Here is a 26486-nt window from a genome sequence, read left to right as displayed (position 1 = left end):
CATTCTAATAGGACCGGAATATAATAGTCGTTCCACGAATGGCTGCGCTCCGCCGGCTCATGAATATGTCATGAAGAGGCCCGGTGTCGTTTTATTGCCGACAGAAATAATAAAACGGAGGACGAGGGCGACGTGAATTTCAATATCAGGGAATTTAGGTCGACAATGCCGCCGCTTGTTCAGAGTAATTACGACCGTCCGTAGTTGGCGATATTTATAGGCCAATATCTTGTCTTTATGGCGTTAGTTGAGTTCGAATTCCCAGGGTTTAATGTACCAGGTTTAATGTATAAGAAGTTAGTCCGTGCAATGGCAGTAATTAGTAAATCGATAGATCTTGATGATCGGGGAAGAATAAATGGTAATATAAATTGGAGAAACTATGGCAGGGAATGTATATATTTTTTGAAAAATATTAAAATTGTAGTTTAGGAAAGTTGATTTTATGTAATTTCGAAGGATGCAAGGGACGAAAATTGTCTTCTTTCGAAGCGCAGCTACAGACTTTGTTTTATTTAAGACACCAGTTTTAATGAAACATTTGTTTCTTAAATAATTCAAATGTCGTAATGAGAGTGGTACACCTGTCACGATATATTTGTTGTTTAAATGTTTGTTGAGTTATTGAAAGAAATGCAATTATTTTCGTTAAATGGAACTTTAAATCCATTCATTATCGAGAGAACATGCATAATGAACAGGTGAACGATTTGAGAGTCTCAAAATCGTTCTACCCAACTTATGACATCCTAATTCTTAGGTCACGCCTCGGTCGAAAATTCACGGATTTACAAGGTTAAGTTAGTTCGGGGGTAGTTTTGAACACTCCAAGAGCATACGCTCTTAGTAGAACACGTTACGCTCTAAACTCGAATTTCATGTGTCCAACGTTAACGAAATCTTGACTCAGCTTAACAAAAATTTTTCTACGTGTCATATAGCCTTTTTAGAAAGAGATGTTTGTTTTTCGAACGGTAAAAATAAAATACAATAGTACGAAATATTATGGTGTTGATTTTAGTGTATAATAAAATATAATAAAAAATTCCCTTGCTTAATAATTTACTATATAATTATTAAGTGATGCGTACTTATACGACTTGGACCACTTTCATAATCTCATTTGGGTTTGCCATACCTGTATCAAATACCATAATTTTATTAAAAAATATAGAACCCTAACATCTGTGAACATCAAAATCCTTCTAGATCCACTTCACTTCCATCAAGTCACTTACTATGCTTCCTGCAACGTATAGTAACCCTCTTTACTTAGACCACTTTGACAATCACAAATGTGTTTGCCATACCTATATCAAATACCATAATTCTACTATAAAATGCAAAACCCTAATATCTGTGAGCATCAAAATCTTTCTAAGTTTAGTTGCACCAAGTCACTTACTTGCTCTCTGCAACATGTAAAATTAATTCTCTTTACTTGGACCAATTTGACAATCACATATATGTTTGCCATTCCTACATCAAATACCATAATTTCACTAAAAAGTGCAAGACCTTACTATCTTCAAAAATCAAAATTCTTCTAAATCTAGTTGCACCAAGTCACTTACTATGCTCCTTGCAACATGTAAAATTAATTCTCTTTACTTAGACCACTTTGACAATCACATATGTGTTTGCCATTCCTATATCAAATACCATAATTCTACTAAAAAGTGCAAGACCTTACTATCTTCAAAAATCAATATCCTTCTAAGTTCAGTTGCACCAAGAGACTTACTATGCTTCTTGCAACATGTAAAATTGATTCTCTTTACTTAGACCACTTTGACAATTACATATATGTTTGCCATACCTACATCAAATACCATAATTCTACTAAAAAGTGCAAAACCTTACTATCTTCAAAAATCAATATCCTTCTAAGTTCAGTTGCACCAAGTCACTTACTATACTTCTTGCAACATGTAAAATTAATTCTATTTACTTAGACCACTTTGACAATCACATATGTGTTTGCCATTCCTATATCAAATACCATAATTCTACTAAAAAGTGCAAGACCCTACTATCTTTAAGAATCAATATCCTTATAAATCTAGTTGCACCAAGTCACTTACTATGCTTTCTGCAACATACAAAATTAATTCTCTAAACAAAAAACACACAACTTAGACCACTTTGACAATCACATATGTGTTTGCCATACTTATATCAAATACCATAATTCTACTAAAAAGTGCAAGACCTTACTATCTTCAAAAATCAATATCCTTCTAAGTTCAGTTGCACCAAGTCACTTACTATGCTTCTTCCAACATGTAAAATTAATTCTCTTTACTTAGACCACTTTGACAATCACATATGTGTTTGCCATTCCTACATCAAATACCATAATTTCACTAAAAAGTGCAAGACCCTAACATCTGTGAGCATGAAAATCCTTCTAAGCCCAGTTGCAGCAAGTCGCTCACCATGCTTCCTGCGACGTGCAAAATGAATCGTCGATGTGCAATTAGCATCGCGAGAGCGCGATGACGGTGAGCCCTACGGCGAGCGTTTTGCTCGCAGCGATTCGAGTGGCGCTTCTTAGCATCGCCTAAGGCCCTAATACCGTAGTGGTTGAATTTGACCGTGGGCAAGGATGTTTCTCACGCTCGATTCCTCGAGGAGGAACCAGTCGGTCGGTCGATGCGAGTCGGAGACCCGCAGGGGTCGTGGGAGGGTTCGAACCTTTGGTCCTTCCCGCCTATCTCTCCCCTTCGCTGCAACGAGCGTCGTGGACCTTTGAACTCGTGGAATTTCGCGTCTGGCTGCGGCTCGTCGATAATTTCCAATGGACTTAGCCAACCGCCACGTGGCTCCACAGTGCCGCTGCCAGCCAACCGCCGGGGATGCTATAATTTCTCGTTTACGACTGCCGTGACGAGATACGTAGACATGCGGATGGAAAAGTGCCAGAAGAATAGGCTCCTCGGCGAGGGTACGTACCTCGACCGGATCTGTCCTCTTTATTCGAAGAAACGAGGATTCTTCTGTGCACCGGCTTCCTTCCTATCTCGTTTCTTTTTGCGTCGTTCTTGGAAAGAAGAGGCAAATTCCCGAGGAGTGTGCGTCGTCCACGAGGGCGGCTCGTGGGAACCGCGGCGGCTGCGAGCCCCGTGAGAAAGCGGCCCCGGAGAGAGATCGCTTCTTCTCAGGGTTACTAGGGAATCAGTCGACGCGAGAAAGCTTCTTCACGGAGGAGGAAAGGGCGACGGGGCGAAGGTGGGAAGGTGGTTCGGTCCTCGGCAAACGAGATATCGTAAAAAAAATGGCGAGATGTGCCGCGTAGAGAGTCGCAGCTATCTTGGCAACGGCACATACGCGAGAAAATACGGGAAAAATTAAAAGGACAGACTCCTACTGCTAAAGCGATCGTTGGAAATTAACAAGCAGATTGCAGGAACCTAAAAATCTCGAATGAGTCTGCTTAGATTGAAACAGTTGCAAAAATATCTCAGCGCATGGTGACCTTATATTATGCGATATATTGATATATTATGATATATTACAATACGATATATTAGATATATAAAGATCGATTAGCGTTAAATATGCAACGACAGAGATAGAAATAAATAATGTTGAAGATGAATGCGCAAATTGCTCATTCGTGTTTGATAGACAAAATTGATGGAGGAATGGCAAAATGAAATGGATGGTAAAACTTGTCAAAGTTAATGGCTGCAGGGGAAATAATTTTAACGAAGTAATTCAGTTTTCAATCGTACATAGAATGGGGTGAAAATAAAACGAGGAAATCGTAGTTTGCAGTCGTCTTTTTTTTTAATATTTTTCCACATGAAGCGATAAAATTATTTACAAACATGAAATATAAACGTAAATACGGTTGCGCTTCCGCGGGCTAATAATTCAAGGGAGAACTCGATGAACGCGAATAAATCTGGACGCCGAGGGCTGTCCCATAAACGTGATGCAACACCAATCGATTAAATGGAATAGTAACGCAATAAAAGGTGAACGAATCGTTTATCAAAGGAGCGATGCTTGGACGAGGCAACGAAAATGCAACGACGCGGAAAATTTGCGAGCCGCACGAAGCGGAGAGCAGCGCGAAAATCGAATGGAAATTTACTTAAACAGAAAATCGTAAAACACAACTGGTATTGCACAGAGTATTTACTTTGCGCTGTAAAGCGGCTGATCTCGTCGACAACGAAACGCACACGTCGGAAATAATTGAAAAAATGGGAAATTGAAAATTTCAATTCCAGGGGACAAACGAAATACGGAAAATTGAAAAATTTCTATCTGACCGAGTGTCGTTTCCAGCGAACAGTCGAGGAAAGGGTCGCGTTATTACGCAACGATGTTATAAACCTCAACACGCAATTTTCCCTTCATCTTCTCAGCCTCGTTTTTCAAGCTGCGGCGGTCTCTTCGTCTTTGCAAGGTCCGAGGCAGAAAAGATCGAAGTTCATCGCGCAACGCGAAGGAATACATAAAATGTACGAACTATAGTACTTTCTGCGACACGTAGCAGGTAAAACAATCTTCTGGCGAGTCTCTGCTTTCTCAACGATATTCTCCAGAAGACGTAAACAATCCACAGTCTACGTAGCTTTCGTTCCGACCATTTCGATCTCGATCCGCGCTTTCATACTCGCAGGCTGGTTAGCAAATTATCGCGCGAGATGGTGCAGGTGTAACCTGGTTTTTTCTAGCGTTCGAGGAATCCCTCCAGCCTCCTGGCAGCTTGTTATCTCTGAGAAAACCAACCCGCCCCTTCGAGCCTCGCTTCTCACGCTCGGCACGCTCGCGTCTCGCGTTATCTGTCTGCAGGTAGAGGCCCCTCTCGCCTGGTAATCTCGGCCGGGACATCTGGCTTGGTTTTTTCGACGAATTCCTGCGAGGGCCAGTTGGCCGGCTCGCTAAAAAATTCCCAGCTTTCGCAGCCGGGTTTCCTCTGCGAACCCTAAACTACTAGAAGTCTGCTCGTGAAACACGACGCTGGCGCGAAGAATGTCGGAAGAAAAAGGCGCTCGTTATCTCTGCTGCGTTCGTATAAACCGAGCTGGCCTGTGCGTCGTGGCCAACAACAACCCGTTGATGAATATTCCAGCGGGGTTCCTTTGGAAAAAGATCGTTGCTGGAAGATCCGAGCCGCGTGCTGTTCTGCGTGCTCGATTCCCACGGGCCGTGAGAACCTCGATTCCGTGGTCTGCGCGTTCTTCTCGCGCGTGATAGAGGAACATGAGCGAAAAAGAGCCTTCGTCTGGCAAACGGTGATCACGCGTGAAACGACCGTCGATCGAACGCCGCTCCAAGGAAGACGCCAAGGGCGCGACAATTGGCGAAAATCGCTTCTTTTCTTAGGAAACGTAGAATCTCCTCTTCTAAATGCTTCTCAATTATGCTATCTATTATTATGCTGTTAATTACTAACGAGGAACGTCGGTTTAATTGATTCTTGGCTCCTGTCTGAATCTGAACAAATGGAAACTTTGAGTTGTTGAGTTGATACAACTAACAAGTGGCACAGATGGTCGTTGTCTCCTGGCAGCTTCCCAGCGTTTTCTACAGGCGCTCTTCGCTTGGAAAAGTGCTCGACGGCGGAGAAAATTCAATTCGCGAGAGAATAGAACGTAGACTCGTTACGAAGTAGTTTACTTTCATACTTCCATATACTTTTCTGATTTTGCAATACTTTAGCTTTGGTATTTCTACATTTCATCGCCAGAGCTTTGCGTTTCTCTTCGGACGTGTACGTTTCCGAAGCGTAGACGCTGTCAGAGCGCAAATAGCAAAAGCACAGACACTGAGGTAACGCGACAAGGGACAAACGCTAAAGTGAAGTTGAAGTTGTAGGTTTCAAGTTTGAATATCCATACGAAAACGTAGACCGTCGATTATATTGGAGGATCCTTGACAAATTTTCAAGCTGAATTTTCTCGAAAAGCAAACGGTTCTTTCTTCCAAACTGCCGCTTTTTGTCCTCGTTGGAAATTTGCTCGAGTCCGGTTCCTTCTCACGATTATCGGAGAAGCATGCGCGACGAGAAAGTGCACCGAAATTCAGGATCACGAAGCAGAGATACGTCGAAAGGCTGCAGTTTTTTCCGTCGCCTTTTTCTTCCTTCTTTTCTGCGCGGCACGTGCTGCCGTGTCGCGCGGCAAACACGAGGAATGCCGGGACTAATAAAGGACGGGACGCGTTCGCCGACTCCGAACAAGTCATTCCCGAAGGCTGTCACGCTCCGGACGAAGCGTGAGAACGAAAATGTACGGCTCGAATCGACATTATTCTCACGTTCATCAGAGCAGCATGAGACGCCAGCGAGTTGGACGCGAAATTCGAAAGCACGACGAGCCGCTGTTAGTCGCTGCACGCGGTCCTCTGCAAGTCCCTTGCGCGCGATAATCGCAAATTTAGGCCGCCAGCGTGTTCCCTTTTGAGAAACAAAATACGCTGGATGATAATGAGTACGAGTTAATGGGCAAATCTTGTCCGGTCCGAGGGATTTTGCATTTGCCGAAGCGGAATTTTCTCTTGTTGACGAAGATCGATTCACGGAATTTTAATATGGTTTTTAGCAATGTACAAAAGCAACGGTAAATGCGCCGTTTTAATAACTCGGTTAATTGATCAATTAAATTTGAACATGTTGCGGGAACAGTAAGCGTAAAGCCTCGAGCTTCCATTTTCATAGAAATAAACGCCAACTTAATTTCACTCTCTGCGATAACAACACGATTGTTCCCATCTCACAGATTCGCGTCAGAAAAGAACGTTCGTGTAAAACGGCAAAAGTTTGCATTTGTCCCTGCACGCGTCTAAATTGTGAAATAAATTGGCCGCGTTTCGGAGATAGCAATTTACCAGAATATCATTTGCCGATCTATCTCGGCATGCTTCCATTAAAATTACCGCAATTTCGCGTCTACGCTCGCGGAACCTAAATCCGGTCAGAAATTCCCTATTAGCCGGCGGTAATTAATTTCCACTCCGGCGAGCAGAAAACCTAACGGCCGAGCAACGGTTCGGTTAACGGGTTAAATAACGCGCGAAACAGCCAACACCGGAGAGAAACCTCGGCATAAAAAGCTAGATAGAACGACTTAGAAAGGCCTGCTGCGCGGTTCTAGTCTCCTGGCAGGTTTATGGCCGAAAACGTAATATCACGATCGATGAATTATTTTCGTATTATAACTCCATCAAGCCTGTTTTCACCAGCGCGATGTATCTCCACCGTTTATTACATCTGGTCAGCGACATCCTTCTTGCGACGTCCGTGCACGTACATTTCGTCCAGAAATTTACCATCTGGAGCCACCTGCTTTCCTGATTCTTGTTTACAGCGACTGGCAATTTCGTAGGGCAACAGCCAACCGTGCAGCGTTTACAATAGTTACACGAGTCCTGTCGAACGACATCACGCTTACAATATGGGCGGACTGAGAATTCGACTGAGAAATTTATGCGACGCTTTATAAAAGTCGAACAGGCTTGGCGCCTTTTCCGAACACTTCCATCTCTCTTCTAATACCCTGCTGCTTCGACACGCTCGAATGATTTCGGGGAAATCTTTGCCGCGTGCCAGCCACGCTGCGTGAACCCGGAGCCTTGGATTTCGGGGTCCTGGACGCGCCGTCATCTGGCCCAAAGCGACTTCTTCGCCTTACCTGCTCGCCTAATCGCCGCGCTATAGAATATTGACTTTTGACTGTCAATGACACCGATCGTCATCGACTTTAATCGATGCTTCCTACCACCGGCTGACGCCGCATTCTTTCACACGCGCCGCAACCATCGGTGTCCTTCCAACGCGAAAGAGAATCTCCTTCTACGCTCGCGTGCAACTTGACGACGAGCTCGCTTCAACGCGACCTGCACGCGTTTCCAAATACATCGTAACAGGTAGCTAAAGTCAGCTGAAGACGTGCTTACGAAGGAAATCATCGAAGGTGGCAAGAGGCTACCAGGTGCGTAGCTGGAGGCCGTTCGAAACTCATGGGCGGAGCAGCAGTGGCAGGTGTCGACCGTGGCGAGTAAAAGAAAGCCGGTTTAACTCAGGCACCTGCGCTGCCCATCCTCCAGCGTCTCCTGTTCTCCTGATCAAAATGGTACCAGATTCTCCACAAGTGTTAACCCTTTCGCCAGCCGACGAACTCGGAAAGAAGGTCGACTTACAGCTCGGCGGCAGGTGCGGCGATGACTTTCTCGCACGAAAGTGAAAGAGACAGGCAACGACCGAGGCAGGCCGAGAGATAAGCGGAACGAGGAAAGTCGCTCGTGCTCGGCACATCTCGAGGATCTCATGGCAGCCTGGTCGGTGGTCGTCGAAAATTAACCCTTTCTCTGACGCGGAAACCGCGCTCGTGGCAACGACGAAGGAACCAGCTGGCGGATTCTGCGAGCCTGGTGCCGGGTCTTCGATTAATTCGTGTTTACAACGTTCTTCACGCCTTCCCGCGAACTTTAACGGGCCATTAACGCACGCCGATCGACGTTCCCTAAGGTCACGTGACGCGTCTCCTTCCTCTTCGTCGCGTTCGTTCCTTTTTTCTTGCCCTTTCTGGCCCGATCCCGCGTCCTTCCCTCGAGATCATGCGATCCTGCTACCTGGAGGATATAAAATTTCCGTTAGCGAGATTTTCAAAGACCGTGGCGGACTGGCGGGACTACGAAGGATTCGCGGGTTATTTTGTTCTTGCTCTTTGCTACCCTGGTAGCCACCCGAGTAGCTGCAACAAAGATGGCGAGTGTTAAGTTAGCAAGCACCTGCCGCGCGAAAATATCCCCACACTTTGCACACGTCTTGTAGCAACCTGTGTAGCGTACACAATGTACGACCTCATAATTTGCAGAATTGTCTTCTTACCGCACGCACCTTCCGAAACTCGCGTACTTGGACTTGAAGTTTTGTCACAGGAAGAGCGCATCTGACGTATTTCTTTTTCGTGCGACTGGCGCGTCTTAGAACAAGTTGCAAGTCGTAAAATACGCGCGAACATGTATCGCAATTGTTGGAAGAGTATTTAGGAAAATGATCGTCGAAGTTAGTAACGTGCACGTGTCGATGCAAAGTAACGACGAGCTTGAGAATGTTGCGAAAGCGTAGACAGATATCTGTAGAACGATAGGAATCGTGTAGCAACTTTGTGGATCGTAGACGAGTCTCGAAATTGACGCAGACGGTCTAGGAATTTCAGGCGCTTCCTTCGCCTTTCTAAGATCCTGATACTAAATATTCTGTTAATTTATATTTGGAACGTTTTTGAATGTCAAAATCAATAGCTAGCTATGAGTGCCGCGAATACAACTGGAAAATTGATCGAACGTGATCGAAGCTTCTCTCCCACTTCTGCAATTAAAAATATAAATATGTCTGCAATATCGAAAACGAAGCAGAGGAATTGTTCTAACTCCACAGGATAACAGAACGACTTTTTGGCAAGCAACGAAGAGCCTCAATTTTCAATTTATAATTATATAAATATAAGGGTAGAAAATGTTTAAAATAATGGTAAGGTAGATCCCATAGGTACGGCACGTCTATGTGAAAACGTAATCTATGCCACGCAGGTTGTCTAGGACTCTGGATTATATGGTCTCCTAGTCTCCAAGCGTATCTAGGTAGTGATTCTCTTCACTACTCTTCTTTCTTTCATGCTTGAGCGTGTGACTAGAAGGAGGCGTAAAACGACGTAAAAATTATGGTTATCAAAATTCGCTGAATATTCCTCTGTTGTAATTTATTTTCTCGTGAAACTCGCCCTGGGACCAAGAAAATAAGAAATTTTTTATCGTGTTTTATCACACTGTTGTTAGTCATTTCTTTGATATATATAAACGTGCGTGTGTGTGATACTCTGAAAATTTATGTATCTCATGTAGAAACGTAAGATTGTGCAAAATTATTAGTCCTTGTTATCGAGGAACATTCAGGGCAGATTTTTAATATTTAAAAATTGAGTCTAATCGTTCAGATGATATGAGCAATTTTCCACTTTCTCTTCCTTTCTTTTATTTGCTCCGGAGTTAATTTTTTTGAGCAGTACATCAGATTAAGTAAATCAGCAGTAGATTGAATTAAATAATAATTATTAAAAGCGCTGTTATATCATTTTATTTATTCCCTTTAACCGATAGATACAATCAAACGAGGAATATAGATATTTTAAAATTTGCGCTTTGAACGATACTTATGCCAATGCTCAAATTTCTAAATATCATGTATAATATTCGGCATGAATTTTTAACCTTCAAAAATTAAATTCCTTCGTTTGTCGCGTAATAGAAAAACGGAGGAACTTGAGTAGCACGTGTCCGCAGCTTTTTAAGGACACCTGTAACTTCCTCCAGGATCAGGACAAGCCAGGACCTAGCTCCACGCGTCTTATGCTGCCCTAGCACACTTGTTTACCAAATTGGTTTCTTTCCACACGAAGGTCAAGCGAAAGGGTAAAAGGGAGGAAGGTGAATTATACCTGAGCCTCCCGTTGAACTTGCCAACTTCCGCGCACGCATCAGCTCCTAATCGCAAAAAAACAACGATACTGAGACTGACTCAATAACCCTCGCAGACAAATAAGTAATTCAAGTAAGAAATCAGTTTTTCCAAGTGCCGCGCTGAGAATAATTAAGACTGTTAAATATTAATAATTATTGCATCGTCGCGTTATTATTAATCCAGCTTTTGTAGTTTATTTTTATTTTGTTTGTATTAGTATTAGTAGTAAAATTGAGCCCGTGTAGAGAAATTTGGAAATATGAGGGAAGAATTTTTCGTCTAATTAAGATCATGCGAAATATAATTTTCTCCGCGTTTTTGAAAAGAATTATTTGTGCGATATAATTAATTATAATTAATTCTTCTTAATAATAATTTCTCTCCTGCTGTATCGACACTGAGCTTCGTTTCTAATTTCTAATTTCTAAAGAAACAGAAGTGCGCGGTTTCTAATGCAGTTAGCGATTTGTACGATATAATTAATTATAATTAATTCTTCTTAATAATAATTTCTCTCCTGCTGTATCGACTCTGAGCTTCGTTTCTAATTTCTAATTTCTAAAGAAACAGAAGTGCGCGCTTTCTGACGTAGTTGGCGATTTTAATTGAATGAGCGAAGAAGCCAAGCTTCACGCCCTTAATACCTTCATTCCGCATTCTGGGACGCAACTTCCAAACGCCTTATGCTACCCTATAAGGTCTGTTTACCAGTTTCGTTTCTTTAAATAGGCGTGAAGCTACAAATTAGAAGGGTCGGGTGGCTATCTGCCAGACCCTCCTTTGTAGATTTTAGGCTTTCAACGCTTCGCTGTATCATGTTCCCCTGTTAGGCGAGTCGCCAGTAGTGAGATTTCTTGTGGACACTACCGTAAGTGGCAAACGTTGGCTCCTTAGCAAACAGAAAAAGCTACTCTGACTTTATGAAATTATTTTCGAAATTCCGTTTCGATTTTGCGCATACAGTGATCAGAATGCATGGGAAAAATGTTTATTATTTGCTCGAAATTCATCGCCAAAAGATTTTGAGTATTTGCAAAAAAACAGGTGATTAATTATAGAGAAAACTGGACGTGCCAGTTCGTTTATATTTAACAAGCAGCAGGCAGTGTCTCTTCGTTTCGTAAGGGAAGACTGCAATTAAATATTGAAAATGAAAGAAAGTTTAACGAAAGAGATCTTCCATAGTCGATTAAAAAACAACGACGCGCGTTGTACGTAACGTTGCGCCCAAAAGCAGAAACTTTCAGCTACGTTATGCTGGCCTGCTGTTTGAATTCTGTTTAGTGATCATTTCCTGAAATGGAGAGCCCTGCAGGTTCGGAAGGGGATCCCAAATGCCTAGGGCGAACCTTCTTCCTCATGATCTCCTATCCTCTGAGACTAACAAACCAGTGAGACACGTCCTTCAAGGATCCTCGCGAACGTACTTGACAAAAATTTCTTTTTTATAAATACCAAACCGGTTTCTTGTTTACGTTCTGGGACACGCGTTGCAAGCAGAACAGGTGTCCGTGCGTGGAGAAACCTGTTCTGCCTAGTACACGGCGCACTCTGAATACCGATGAATGGCTCTCACGAAGGCAGTTCGATTAATCTTTTTGGAAATTGAATAACTGAGAATCGAGTATCTCTGCTGTTCGTTAGTAAAGCGAATCGTTGCTGGGATATTATTTTTAATTAGTGGACTAAACGAGGTAGGATTTTCATTGCCAGAGCTGTCTATTAAGGAATACCCATTGTATCTTTGTAATGGTAATATTAGAGTTAATTTCGAGGTGGATGACTTTTGGACGATTGCCATGTCGAATAGAAGAACTTGCTTCGCGTGATGTACTTCGTTTTGTATTTCTCAAGCTACCCGTTGGGTTGAACAGAAACTTCTTTTTGGTCCATTGTTCATAGCGAGATTAATCTGAGCTTTAAACGAAGTCAAACAGAACACGCGTTTATACAAACCTTCCTCATTACTTTTCATTGCCTCTGTCCACTTCTGAAGTGGCTGCCACGTGCTATGAGACGCTACGTATGTGTGTATAAGTATAATACGGAATAATAATAATAAGTATAATAAGTGTATAAGTACAATACACTTTTCATTGTTCTTGTACCTTCTATCTACTCCTGAAGTGGCACCCGCATCTTATGAAACACCTCGCATGCGAACTACAGGCTCAGGCAAATTTTATTTAAAATCAGGATAAGGAATGACAATTTCAAATGAAGAATCGACAGCACGAACAAGTCAAACAGGACACATGACTATGTGGAAAGGATTTTCATTGTTCTTGTGCCTCCTATCTACTCCTGAAGTGGCACCCGCATCTTATGAAACACCTCGCATGCGATCTACAGGCTTGGGCAAATTTTATTTAAAATCAGGATAAGGAATGACAATTTCAAATGAAGAATCGACAGCACGAGCAAGTCAAACAGGACACATGACTATGTGGAAGGGTTTTTCATTGTTCTTGTGCGTCCTATCTACCGCTGAAGCAGTGTCGTGTGCTATGGAACACCCTGTATACGTAAACACGTAGCGAAAAGCGGAACCCGTGAGGGGGTGGGTTCGCGCCACAAGCTCAGACAGCGTCGACTTTCTGCGCCTTCATGCAGTCCTGGTGCGACAAGCGCCACGCGCCTTCGTTGTTTTCCCACGAGCCCTTGTCGAGTTCTCACGCGAGCACGCTCGTGCTTCCGACGTCTCCTCTCCTATTTGCACGTGTCCGCGGAACCCGTCCGAAAAATGAAAAAGAGAGAAACCAGACAACCAGACAGACAGACGATCGCGGGAAAAGGGAGCAAAAAGCGAAACGAAGGAGAGGCGATCGTCGCCCTTCGCAACGACTTTCTCGAGTTCATGAAACCCTGGCAAACCCGGTGCTGCGATTCTCGCGTCTCCGAATAGACTCTCCCACGGTGCGATCCCGTGGGAACGATTTAATTGGCCGAAGAAGCAAGCGATCCTCGTTCTCGCCGCGCGACCTCGTTCCGAGAGGATACCTTCTTTATCTCTTCTTCGTCTTGGTCCCGTTTTTCGTTTCCCTTCCCCGGCCCTTCCAGCGTGGCCTCGTTAACTATTAAGGTCGCTGCGTAAATTCTGTCCCGAGTATCTCGCACACGTTTCTCCAGCGACTCTCAGGACATCGACCTGTACGTGTGCATATCGTCGATGTCTCCGCATTCTTACCGCGTTAATATGCGCGTAAGGTGTGTAAGGGACCATCCGGAGTACTGGACGTATATAACTGTCGCCAGTATAAAACTGTCAATTTTTCAGCCGAGGATCTTGAAATACTAATACCTACATACTAATGGGCGTGAGGAAATGATGGACGCACGGTATATAAATTCAGTAAAATAACATAAAATGCCGCGTATCTGTTATCTCCTTATGAAACGAAAGAAACTTTGGGACAAGCTAAATATATCGTTCGTCGGTGGAAGGACACATTTTAAAAAATTCACATTTCGTCTGGGTCGCGAATTTCTATGCATCTAAATTTCAAACTGCCAAGGTGGAATGCCTATAACATGCAAAAATATTCAAATTCAAAGTATAGTATTCGTTGTAATATTTGGTGGTAAAATAGACCCCTGCTCAGCTCCCATATCTTTTTTCGATCCTTTGGTGCTTTGGTCCGGAAAAGTAGGAATTTGCATGAATATCAGTACCCCGCCTTGTGTCTGTTTTATCACAACTTTTCTTCTGTCGCACCTTTACAACCTCAAAATTAATTTACTCTCAGCGACTACGGTAAAAAGATCGCGTTAATCGTAGCACGGGATGAAAACACCATAGCAATTCGTTTTACCCCGTTCATCGTTCTCTTGTTTTGGCTATCAACGCGGTAACCTAATGGCAATGTTATAGCGGTCTTTAAATCCTCCAACCCTTCGTATCGAGTTTCGACCTGACGCTGGAATCCTTGGGAATGGAACTCGCTCGATCGTAAAGCTCGACCCTTATCGAGATTGCTTCTCATGGCTTGTAATTGGACCAGACGTGGATCCTATCGATTAGGGGAGAATACGTCTGGAATATATTTAGAAGACCGATAAGAACCCATAGGAAGTGTGTATAATGAAATTTCCTGCAAGATTAACACCTTATATTATTTGACATTTTATTTCTGTCAATTTTCTTGATAACATCAAAATTCGTACGTGCAAGTAAATTTTTTAGCGAAACCTGACCTCTGTTCTTTAGAGAAGCATCGTCGTCATCGATAAGCGCGTAATCGCAGGGACACGCGATTGCTGCGACTTAAAAGCCTTCCAAAAAGGAAAAGAAAAATCGACAGACTTTCGTTCTTTAATCAGACGCGCGCCCTTTGAACTTGAGGGTTCGCCATTCGAAAGGACGATCACGCTCGGCACGTGACAAAAATGTCAAGGATGATCTGGTCGGCTCGCCGCGTCTCGCATACTTTCTCACGTGCCTGGTTCATGATTCCCGAACGAGACACGGCCGGTTCCCACAGGCTAGCTGGTCGAAAGCGTGAGACAAGTTCGTCCCTGGAAGCAGCGGACCGATCTGCTTCGGTAGTAGGCGTTCAGGTCTGGAAAAGAGTTGGGCGCGCGTCGTTTCTTCTTCCTCGTCTCGCACGATCTCGACGCCAGGGAACTTCCCACGGGACACCGTTCCCAGGGAGTTGCCGGCCAACCGAGAAACGCTGTTCCCATGATCGTGGGAATTCGAGCGACTTCAGGGGAAACGGATTCCCAGATCGACTAGGAGACCAGAGAAGCCAAGCTGGTCGACGAACGCCCTACCGATTTACCCCTTGCGCGCTTTCCTCGCTCGATCGACCTGCCAACACGCCGCTCCATCCTCGAGCAGGATTTTAACCAGTTAACCGCGCAATTTTGTTTAAAAAATCCCTTACGAGGTGCGTGATTAAAATGAAGCAACGAGTAGGGCAAATGCTATCGTAAACTTTGCGAAAAGGAGGAAAGATCAGATTTTTATTCGATAAAAAGTTAACGATTCGTTGTGGAAAAGGTATTGTTGTTAGAAGCTTGAAAATTGCAGAAAGTAATAAAGCAAAGTACACAAAACGATTGGAGGAACAGCCGATATACGCAGTAAAGTACACAAATGGGGATGCATTGAGGAAAATAATCAACTGGATTTATGAACCGAATAATTACCAAGGAGAATAATTAAACAAACTCTCTTTGATAAAGTAGAGGATATTTTTGCTGGAAGTATAAGGGAAACAAACCGCTAAATGTCATTTATATTTTCATTATAATTTTGAGTTTATATCGTCATTCTTCCCGTGCCACCTTCTCGCAGCAACGTCCTTAATGGACGTTTAGATCAGCTGGGAGAAGACTCGCTAACGATGTCGCAGGACGACTTGCATCCCTTTGATAGTCACCTGATACAAGAATCACCAAATTCAGCCTCAAGTTCAACATCTTCTCACGGGTTGGTTCTCACAGCAGCGGCCTGACGAGCCGCCGAAATCTCATTATTTTTTGTAGCAAAGCCATGAGAAAACGTGGCATGGGAAAGTCGCCGTTCTATACGTATCGAATGCCCAAACTGTCCGAGTGTGCAGCTCTGTATACGCTTCTCACGTTTTTGAAATATACCGGACAGAAGGAGCGCCTTGCCAACCTGAATCTAATTTCGGTTTTATGGTCGTTTTATTCGGTGGCCATCCACACTTTGCCATCGTCTTCTCAGATTACAACTCGATTAAGTCCGAGTATTGGGATACGCGTAAACTGTTATTAGGATACAACATCAACACACAACATGCTCAAACTATGTGTTAACGTAAGACTCGTCAAAATGTAGAATTTAAATATTTGAAACAAATTTTTACTGCAGTTCTGTTCCTTCAGTCACGTTCGTCAAAGTATGAACTTACAGGGGTCGATTATTATTATTAAATTATGTTAATCGCCTTCTTCTGATCGATTCACGAATCTGAAACCTCTTTTACACCGCGAATTAAAAATTCTCCGCAATTCTCTTCAGAAAATGTTCAGTAATTTCAGTTTCTCGTGTCATTGAAAATAAATTAATATACCCAAAAAATCAGTATGAAAGCCGCATAAATAAAATAACGAAGATCGAATAATTGAAGCTGCAACTCAAATGGCAATCGCCGTGATAAATATCATAAATTAATAAATATGGTAAATATACATAAACGGTAAAAAGTAAACGAAAGTGGAAATAAAAAATTGTATTTCAGGAAAAGAATGATAAAGACACAGTACGTAGAGATCTATTGGCATTGGCATAGTCGCGATACGTATAATGCGTAAAGAAGGTTAGGGTTGATCTAAGCGGCATGTTTAGAACCATCCGGCGAACATGTTGAAGTGGTAGTTCTCCTAAACCAGTGGAGCTCGTACTAGGAACGGCCTTGAAATCTCAAGGTTGTTCTGAACCTACCAGACGAGCCTACTACCTGTTACTATAGCGGTATTAACGGGTTTTCTCCGCTCATTTACTACTATAGTCATCGCCCACCGCATACTACTACTACTACTACTTCATTGATAACTCCGCGTGAATACAAACTTTATTCCACTCGATATATTTTTTAACGAGCTACATATATTTATATAACACAATTTTCTTACGATATATATACGCAAACATAATTTTCAGTCACATAAACATATTTATACCTAAATCGAAACTTCTAATGTCTCATACAAAAACGTTATTTAGAATTAATTAATTACTTTCATTAATTTGAATTAAAATTGAGAATAATGGAAATAGGATCGACATCGTAATTGAAAATTTTCAAAGCTGAATACCTGTACAATTTAATTTAATTCTCTAAGAATGCGATGGATTTGACACGTAAATGCTATTAGCTATTTAGATTACGTTATTACGTTTTATCAATATCGATGCGAAATCATGAAAACAAGTAAGAGATAAGACATACTCGCCGTTATATTATTAAATGATAAATAGCTAGACTTCTTACATCGAATTCAACTTTGCTTCGTTCTTAATTGATACTCGAAATAAAGATTTACAATGCCTCAAACTACAAGAAAAATATTTCTACGATACGCAAGTTCTGCATCGTGGGAAAGAAGTAAAAATAAAGAAGTGATAACGATAAAGTATCTTAGATCAAACTCAACTTTATTTCCTAACTATTACTCGAAATGAAGATTTATGGTATAAGAAACATACTTCTACGATAACCATACGTCCTACATCGTAACAAAAAAATAAAAATGACGAAGGATAATGAAATTATTTTTTAAATACGATAGGATAGTAATTTGATGAAATTCTTTTTTATTGATACCATTATGCATCATACATTGAATATTCGACCTTGCGAAATTTTTGCTAACAGACAGCGCACCGTTGGTCTACGAATATTTCATGGAAATATCAATCTGAAAGTTTTATAGTAGGCAATTATATCGAACTTTGAAAATTATTATTAAAAATGAACATGGATAGAATTATATAGAAATATAGGCCATAAGTACACAAATTCTTGTTCACGGCCATTCTCTCCTGCGTAAAATGATTTTTGCCGTACGATCACGAGCTCACGTACCTACGGCTCTCACACGATTCTTGCATTATTCAGACCCCTTTTGCAGCCTGTTTGCTTGACCATGCGTAGTCATAATGGCACAGCACGTGCTGCGTATCGCGTCAAAGTTTTGCTAATATTCTCACGCCTCTCAATTGCTTGGCTGGTAGATTGCGTAAGGGCAATCGAAGTGCCTGTTTATTTAAGATTATCGTTCGGTAACTCAACGACTTCGTAAAGTAGCTGCGTATCTATTTGCGTATATCGTCGATAAAAAGTGCTCGAGAAGGTTGAAAGAAGTTACTAACATTTATTTTGGTAATAAATTGGTATACATTAGTAACGTTATATATCATCTGACTAATGAATTTCTCAATTTTTGTTAACATAAGAATTTACGTAAATAAATACCCTTACACAGACACCCAACAGGCATTTGAACGGGACACTTACACAAGTCATGCTCGTTACTGTATAGAGAATGGGGTTCAAGGTATTTAAGGGATCGTGGGTCACTGCCTACGTCTAGTCTGAGAGTGAGTGGCCAACAATCAAAAATTCTTGCACACGTTGTTAATTAAAACACCCAATAGATATAACTTGGAAAAAACGAAGCTGGCACCCCGCTGGGGTTAGCCACCCACATGCTACATTTATTTTTATTTTTTTTTCTTCACCAACAAGATATAAAACTTTACCAAATGTCCATAAGGACAAATTGTAAAATAACCAAAATAAAATAAAAAAAAAAAAAAAAAACGTTAATTATGTCACTCGCTTATGTACATCAGGTTCTGTAGTTCTGTTGAATAAACATCGCTGAATATTATTTCAACATAGACATTGTGTCTTCCACTTCGAGATTAAATTCCAACAGTAAAGTTAGACGAAGAAGAGAAATAACGACGAACGTAGGATTTTAAATGAAATTGTGAAACCGGTCATTTGACGGAGCCTGGTAACGTTAGCGTTAAATAAGCAAGAAGAGACACATGTCGCGCTAAACTGGTTAGAGAGCACACGTTAAAGTGCGTTTACATGTCCTGTTCACGTTTCGTACGTACGGAACGTGTGCTCCTATCGCCTGGGAATCATCGATGTTTCCCATACCCAAGCGTACGCGCCATGGCATTCCTTGTTCCCACCGTAAAATCGTTGTGAAAGCAAACAGTTCCCAAACCGAGTCCGTGGGACCGATGTCCAATGGCCGCTGCGTTTCCATTCGATCGTTCGCCTCTTTCGCACGATAAACGTCGCGTGGAATTAAATCGAACACACGCGCGTTTACCGTTTCCTGCCACAAGCCGAAACGTGGCATTCCAATTATCCGTACGCGAACAATTAGAATGCCAGCGATGTGTTTCGAATTTCCATCGTATTCAAAGAAAAACTGACGAAATCTGTGTCTTCTTCTCAAGCTGTGTCTTTTGTTGTGAACAAATATAAACTCGATGTTATCTGTTAGATACAGCATCCATTAAGGAAATATAATTATTAGACTCACACTGTGCATTATCATAATCCAAAAACATTGAAACGTACGAATAATATCATCCTCTTCTCGAAAACGCTGCAACGTGCTCGTACAATACGAAGATCGCGCGGTTAGCCATTGGTATGCTATTTCAACAAGATAAAAATAATGAAGTGGCTTATTTCAAACATTCTCATTTTCCCGCGTTTATTTCGAACAAAATTTGCCGGCGACTGCAACGCGCGTCGCATCGCCTTCCGCTCGAGAAGCGGACGTCATCGCTGCCGGACGTCGATTTAGGAATTCCAAGGCGAAGCCAAATATTAGGCAACCCGATCCACCTTCGGGTTCTTCTCTCCTGATCCATTTTAACCGAATACGCCACTTATCTAAGCGTCTGAAGGCAACTTCTTAACCCACTTTTCAGGTCCACCACCTCCACGTTCGCCATACTTGCCTGTCAGTTTACTTATTAATTTAGATTATGTCGTGCAAGAGCTAATTGCCACGAAACGTTAGACGGTTAGACGAGCGAAATTCTTACGCCTCGGATCTAACGAGAAACGCATGCAGGTCTGTTTAAAATAAAATTCTCTACGATCAGCAAGTCGAACGTCATTTTCATTAAAAACATGATGGTCTTGTGAATAAGATTCTACATGTATCTATAAAGAGATGGGCTGTATATTAAATAGGGAAGAGTGGTGGGGAATTATTTTAATTCATTCGCTATGATAGGAAGCAGAGTATATCGAATAAAACAGTATAATTTTTATTTGAGAAATTATATGGCGTGGTAATAATATTTGTAGCGTATAATCGCATATATCAATTGTTTACACGATGGAAATTTATAGTTTACAAATTATGCTCTTGAAAAATATAGAATTTAGAAATTATTTTATTGTAATGCTCAAATAGAATGTAGTAATTCTAATTGTATTAATAAAATGAATTATCAAAGTGAATTTTAATATATTACAGGAATCAAACAATGTTACTATTAAACTGTACGGATATTTATGCAATTTAATATCTCCAAAAATATAATTAAACAACTCACACTCGTAGCATCTACCTACGTTCCAAATAATTATACAAATATTACAGTAATAACGCGAGTACGTATTTTACATTGAATATTCTGCATTATTTCCCATCTGTACATAAATAAAATCTGCGATCCACTCTAGACACTGTATTTAAAGAAACTGAAGAAAAAGACTCAAGTGGAAGACTCACGAGTCGTTTCCTATTGGTCGACGAGGATTTGGAGGGGTCAGGGTTCCGACAAACGAGGCCTGGTTGCCTAAAATCTCACGATTAAGTCGGACAGGGAACCCGAACTCACTCACGAACCTTCTGCTCTCCTAATAAAGTGATACAGTTTATTGGACTTCTTCAAATCGGAATGCGGTGTGAGTGACACGATTATCTTCTTCGGGGAAGCGTCTGTCACTCCAGCAACTTCTTCTTGTCATTGTCATTGACAAAAAGTCATTGAGGAAGCCGAGTATAATATTGACGACGATATACTTAGGAGACGCGTGCTGGCACGTGCGTTCCTTTCTATACATGTATATATACGTATGTATGCGTGTTACTTAGGCTGAGACCAACCAACTGTATTTTTATACTACGCTGATAGACTCACTATGCTTGGTCGGCAAGTGCCAACCGAGTGGGCAGAAAAAATGTGTCGCAGAATTAGAGTCGAGTTCCGCGTGAGTCACTCGGAACTCGCTTCTTCGGTTTAGCTGACGCGTGCCTTTTTTTGTGTTTATATAGCAGCTCGTAAATGTATGCGAACGCACATAGAAACTTTTTATACGAATATATTAGGCGCGTAAAAATTTGTTGAAATTTCATCGACGCCAGGACTGTCTAACGCTCTAGCGAATATTATTCCGGCGTGTGGATATATTTGATAAAATGTACATTTTACAAGAACGGAAAAAGAACTGGCGGAAGTTTCAATGATATACTAAATATAAGTCAGAATACAAGCCGTCGCGTGCTGTCATAAACACAGTATAATGTCCGCTTATTTTATCTGACGCACAGTGGATATGAAGTCACAGTATAGTATAGTAATGACGTCAACTCGATTGACGTCACGTATAAAGGATCCACGAGAAGCTTGGAATTCGCTTAATCACAATACGCGCATGGGTTATACGTACAAAATGCCAGATCGAAATGTCTTTGTCTCTTATCTGAAAGCTTTCTAATTTACCAGCTACGAGTAGATAACTACATTTTAATGAGGCAAAGATATAATAATTTATATATAGACACTGCTCACGTTGATGAAAGAATTAGAACAACTCTGCGGATGATAATAGAAGTTGTCGACGATGTAGGCGATATTTAAAATCGTCTAAGCTTTTCTAATTCGCGTGCGTAATTAGTTACACACGTAGCTTAAATGTAGATAAATTAGCATCAGCTGCGAAATATGGTTACATAAATACTGTCTACATCGCGGATCATTACAGATCAGGATGGATCAGCAAGAAAAATTGCAAAAGGAATATGTAACTCGTTATAAATTATTTAGATGATCTCATAAATTATTTATCTGTTAGCTTCACCAATGAATTAAATCGACATTATCCACGGAACTGACTATCGTCAATCGCGAATATATCGGACAAACAATGTTTCAAATTTATCGTTCGCATGCGCCTTATGTCCAAAAAGTACAAGCAAGTACCTCCTTTATATATTTGTTCAGGCAAAAATCATTTCCAACCCCCCGCACGCCAACAGGACATCTCTCGACTAAAATATGTCCAATTGATATAAAAAAGCATACAGAAGCAAAGAAAGCGAGCGGAAGGGCAGGACAGTCGAAGAGGCCATTTCCGCACTGCCTAAAACGGCACCAGAGTGATCCTCTTGGCACATTCTGCGAGCCTGGTAAGGCTGTCAGCCAGGCTCATTTTTTCTCTGGACAGCCGAAAATTATTATCCATAGTCGAAGGATAATGACCCTCGATTTCCTCCCAGCTGAGCAAGCTCGATGGCGAGAAAGCTCGCTCCGTTTGTTGCTTTCCTATTACAAGGTGGTATTTAACTCGCCTATGGCAGGTCACGTGGGTGAAGCTACTCGAACGTGTCCGATCGCGTGCCAAGTCCTCGGTTGCTAGTCGCCTAATAAAAAAATAGCCGCATTATCGATCTTCTGCCGATCGACTTTATCGTCACGGTTCGAGGTTGACGAGCATGGGACCTCTGAGACGACTATACTGGCCTGATCCGTGTCTCCTGTTAATATACATATCTGAGATGAACGTACGAATTCGCTTCGCTTGTGAGCGAAGCTCGTCGAAAGTTGTCTCGGATGAAATTTCATTGCACGACACGAATTTCGTTGCAACGTTATCGCCTCGCTAACGACACCGTCGCAGTGCTACTTACAATTTTGTTACGTTCGGCTTAGTGGAATTTACGAAACGAACTTAAGAAGGACGTAGGTCGTATTTTTTATAGGCGAGCAATTTTTTACTTCATCGCGCTATTTTGGGGTGATTACGCTAATTACATGCTCTTGCTTCAATACTGGTGTATTTTATTTATGGCTCTTGAGATGGGTAGGTATTTCTGTCACCCTTCTCAACCAAAGTATTGACAACCATAACATTAATTATTAATTGATTCTATATAAGATATATTGACGTCATGTCATCTATCTTTGCAAAGCTCATATTTTTGGCCCTATCAAATCAAGTGCGATTATATTTTATTCAGACAATTGTATTTATTCATAGCCAGCAAATAGCGTAGAAATTAGAAAATCAACAAAAATGGATTCACGCTGAACGTTGAAAAAAGAAGAAGGCTGCCAATATCATAGACGAGAAACAACTAGGGTGAAATTTCGCTCGTGGTAACATGACATCCTTCAAAAATGCCAATTTGTACTTTTTTTTTTTTTTTTTAATTACATGTTTGAAACCTCGAACTTCCATTTCTGTATATATAAATACATATATATATATATATATATAGATGGATTACACTGTCAGCCTCGTCGTAGACAGTTTTCCAACTTGCGTAATAGAAGCTATCACGAAAGCTATTCTTATCAGAAATCTGCCGCCGGTAGTGGAAGCAGCGTGTGTCGTCTTCCAAGGACGAATCGAACCCTAAAGAGTTGCACACGTGGCATGTTAGCCTGTTCTCAAAACCAACCAAATTTAGACCGCTCAAAGGGAAAGGACTCGAAGCAAACCCTGGCGAACGAGTAGGGGATACGAGAGTTAGATCGCCTGCATCTAATTTGAATTGTAAGACACGCTACTTGACCAAGTGGACAAGTCAATAGTCCATGCCAGATTCAGAGGCTTCTGTTCGCCTGATAAGTGGTCAAACGAAAACATTTGTCAGCCAATGAAACGGAATAAATTATCCCTTTGATACTCGGCAGCGCGTACAGAGTAGCATTTCGTTTCGTTTTTTTTCTTTTTTATTTTTTTGGAGTCGTATACTATACTTTGTTAGCGCTTCGCAGAGTGATAATTAAATGTGTTAATGGTAATTTAATATCGATTTTAACTGAGAGATTGTGTGTAGTTAATTTAACGGTGGTAAAAATTTCATAATTTTTGCTACAACTTGCTTGATAATTTTATTACTGCAAAATAATTTCCCCGTGGAAATGGGAAATGCCTCGTTTTACTGTGTACGATTTTAACGAACATAATAATGACAAAACTAAAATTCTCAGCCAAAGTAACTCGTGAAATTCTTTTGAAAATTTTTTTTATACATATATAATACAAAATTGAAAACTTAACAACATAATTCATTTCGTATTATACCTATTAAATTGAATATTAAAAATTGCGAATTGTAGAATCCTGCTCTACGTTGATCGCTATTTGCAACAATGTATGCTTAATTATACTATTATATACGATATTATAATTAAACTGCGTATAGTATGGAAAATTTGCAGATGCAAAAATACACAGAAAGCATCTAATAATTGCGAAATATGGGAAATAAGCCACAGGTAGATAAGATACTAGCAATAGGTAAAGCAATTTCCTACCTAAATTCTATATTTTTCATTACATCGATACAAATACGAATGCGCATGAATATCATCGATCTAATTACAACTGTTTGTGCTTAGATACCATTTACGCGTAACGACTAACCAATCGAGGGAAATTGAATGGCTAATTGAAAGGACCATTCTCTGACAATATTTACTGCTGTTCGCAGGTCGCCAATTGACGGTGTTCAATAGTCAATCGACTATTCAAGTTGGTGGTCGATGGAATCGCAACAAAGGCAGAGTAGAAAGGTCGTTCTTGGGCATAATCGCCGGTCTCGTCGTAAATGGAGCGCGAATTTTGGAACTCGCTGCGGCGAAGGATGGAAGAATTATCACCAGAGGAGATGTTCAGTTATTACCTCCAGGAAGTCTGCTGGATCGTGCTGCTCCGTTGCAGAGGATGCAACAGGTAATCAAATTTCAAACAGTATTTTACGCTGGCGTTGATCAGGAAAATTATGCACCTGATGATGGATTCCTGGAAAATTAAACGTAGAGAAATGGAATATAAAAAAATTAGAAAAAAAACAGAGGATAATATACTTGCTCGCGCTTTTCCTAGTAATTTAATTGAATTGTTGTACTTGGAAAATTCAACGTAGAGGGAAAATTAAACGAATATAGAAGAAAAGGGAAAATTAAACGAATATAGAAGAAAAGGGAAAATTAAACAGAGGATAATATACTTGCACGCCTGATTTATAGTTATTTGTTTCTAACAAATTTGAAGAAGATTTTCCTAGTAATTTAATTGAATTGTTGTATTATCTTCTATTAATTTCGAGTCTTGCGATTATACATATTCGATTTTCGTTAAAAGGATTACGTAAGGTATTGTAAACGACGATTATGTTTTACACGGAAAGATATTCTGTTTTCGAATGTTCTGTTTATGCCTTTAGCTAGATATTATTCACTGATAAATCATTCGCTAGCAGTGTTATATATATATATTGCTGTGTGTTTATAGTGCGTTCATCAGTACGTTATATAATCGTAATTAATGATCTGTTGTAACATTGGTTTGCGTAAATCGCTGTGAAGTCCTGGGTTTAATTATGCCTATGAATATTAGAATATAGATATGGATAATAGAAATTGGTAATTCATAAAAGTCCTCTCTCCTCCAACGTACATAACTTTTACAGTGTGCTTTGATAAATACGAACATCACATCCAAGATAATGCTTCCTCGTATTCTAATAAAAGTAAACTGCCTTAAATTCCCAAAATGAAACTATATTTTACCTAATACTTTTAGTAATCATATTATTAAAAATATTTAATTACGTAAAATATCAATAGTTTAACTCAGACCCTTATGCTTTTAATAATAATATTGTTAAAAATATTTAATTACCTGAAATATTAATAGCCTAGCCCTAACCCTAGTACTTTTAATAATGATATTATTATTAAGACTATTATTAAAAGTATTATTATTACTTTTACTAATATTATTATATATTATTTAATAATAATATTATTATTAATACTATTATTAAATACTACATAATTTAATAATATAATATATAATTATATAATAATATATAGTAATTAGTAAAAGTAACTATTATTTAACAATAAAATTATTATTAATACTATTATTAAAGGTATTAGATATTTACAAATTGTTATCGATTATTCAACAAAAATTATATAATTTACGTAACGTTTTCTTCCTTCATTTTAACAGAAAGAATGGTGCAGCACTCGAACGGAATATATCTTTTTATTTAGTGCGACGCAATAAATTTTCATATCTCTTTTCCACCGCAGACGCCGGCATCCGGTTTCCCAGGCGTTATGGACGACCTCATATTTTCCGGTGCCGGAAGTGGTTGCGCCGCCGACGACGAGGACGAAGAATGTACGCCAATCTACGAGCCTGGTTCCGGTAAGTGTAAGTAACATTTCCAAAGGCCG

At 40.6% G+C, this 26486-nt stretch overlaps 1 protein-coding gene across 10 annotated transcripts in view; it reads left to right on the top strand.

Moving 5' to 3' along the window:
* The window catches only part of LOC132915224 (neurexin 1), a 622298-nt gene that overhangs the window by 579380 nt on the left and 16432 nt on the right, over nt 1-26486 (top strand). For 8 of the 10 annotated variants that reach the window (XM_060974985.1, XM_060974982.1, XM_060974984.1 and 5 more), the window contains 2 exons: nt 24728-24969; nt 26340-26463. In XM_060974985.1, the coding sequence (XP_060830968.1) occupies nt 24728-24969; nt 26340-26463 (366 nt within the window). The remainder of the gene's footprint in view (nt 1-24727; nt 24970-26339; nt 26464-26486) is intronic. The other 2 variants (XM_060974986.1, XM_060974980.1) reach the window with 1 other exon arrangement.

This window comes from Bombus pascuorum, chromosome 16 (genome assembly GCF_905332965.1).
Source record: "Bombus pascuorum chromosome 16, iyBomPasc1.1, whole genome shotgun sequence".
Classification (NCBI taxonomy): domain Eukaryota; kingdom Metazoa; phylum Arthropoda; class Insecta; order Hymenoptera; family Apidae; genus Bombus; species Bombus pascuorum.
The sequence above is the reverse complement of the archived record's forward strand: the minus strand, read 5'-3'. Positions and strand labels throughout refer to the sequence as shown.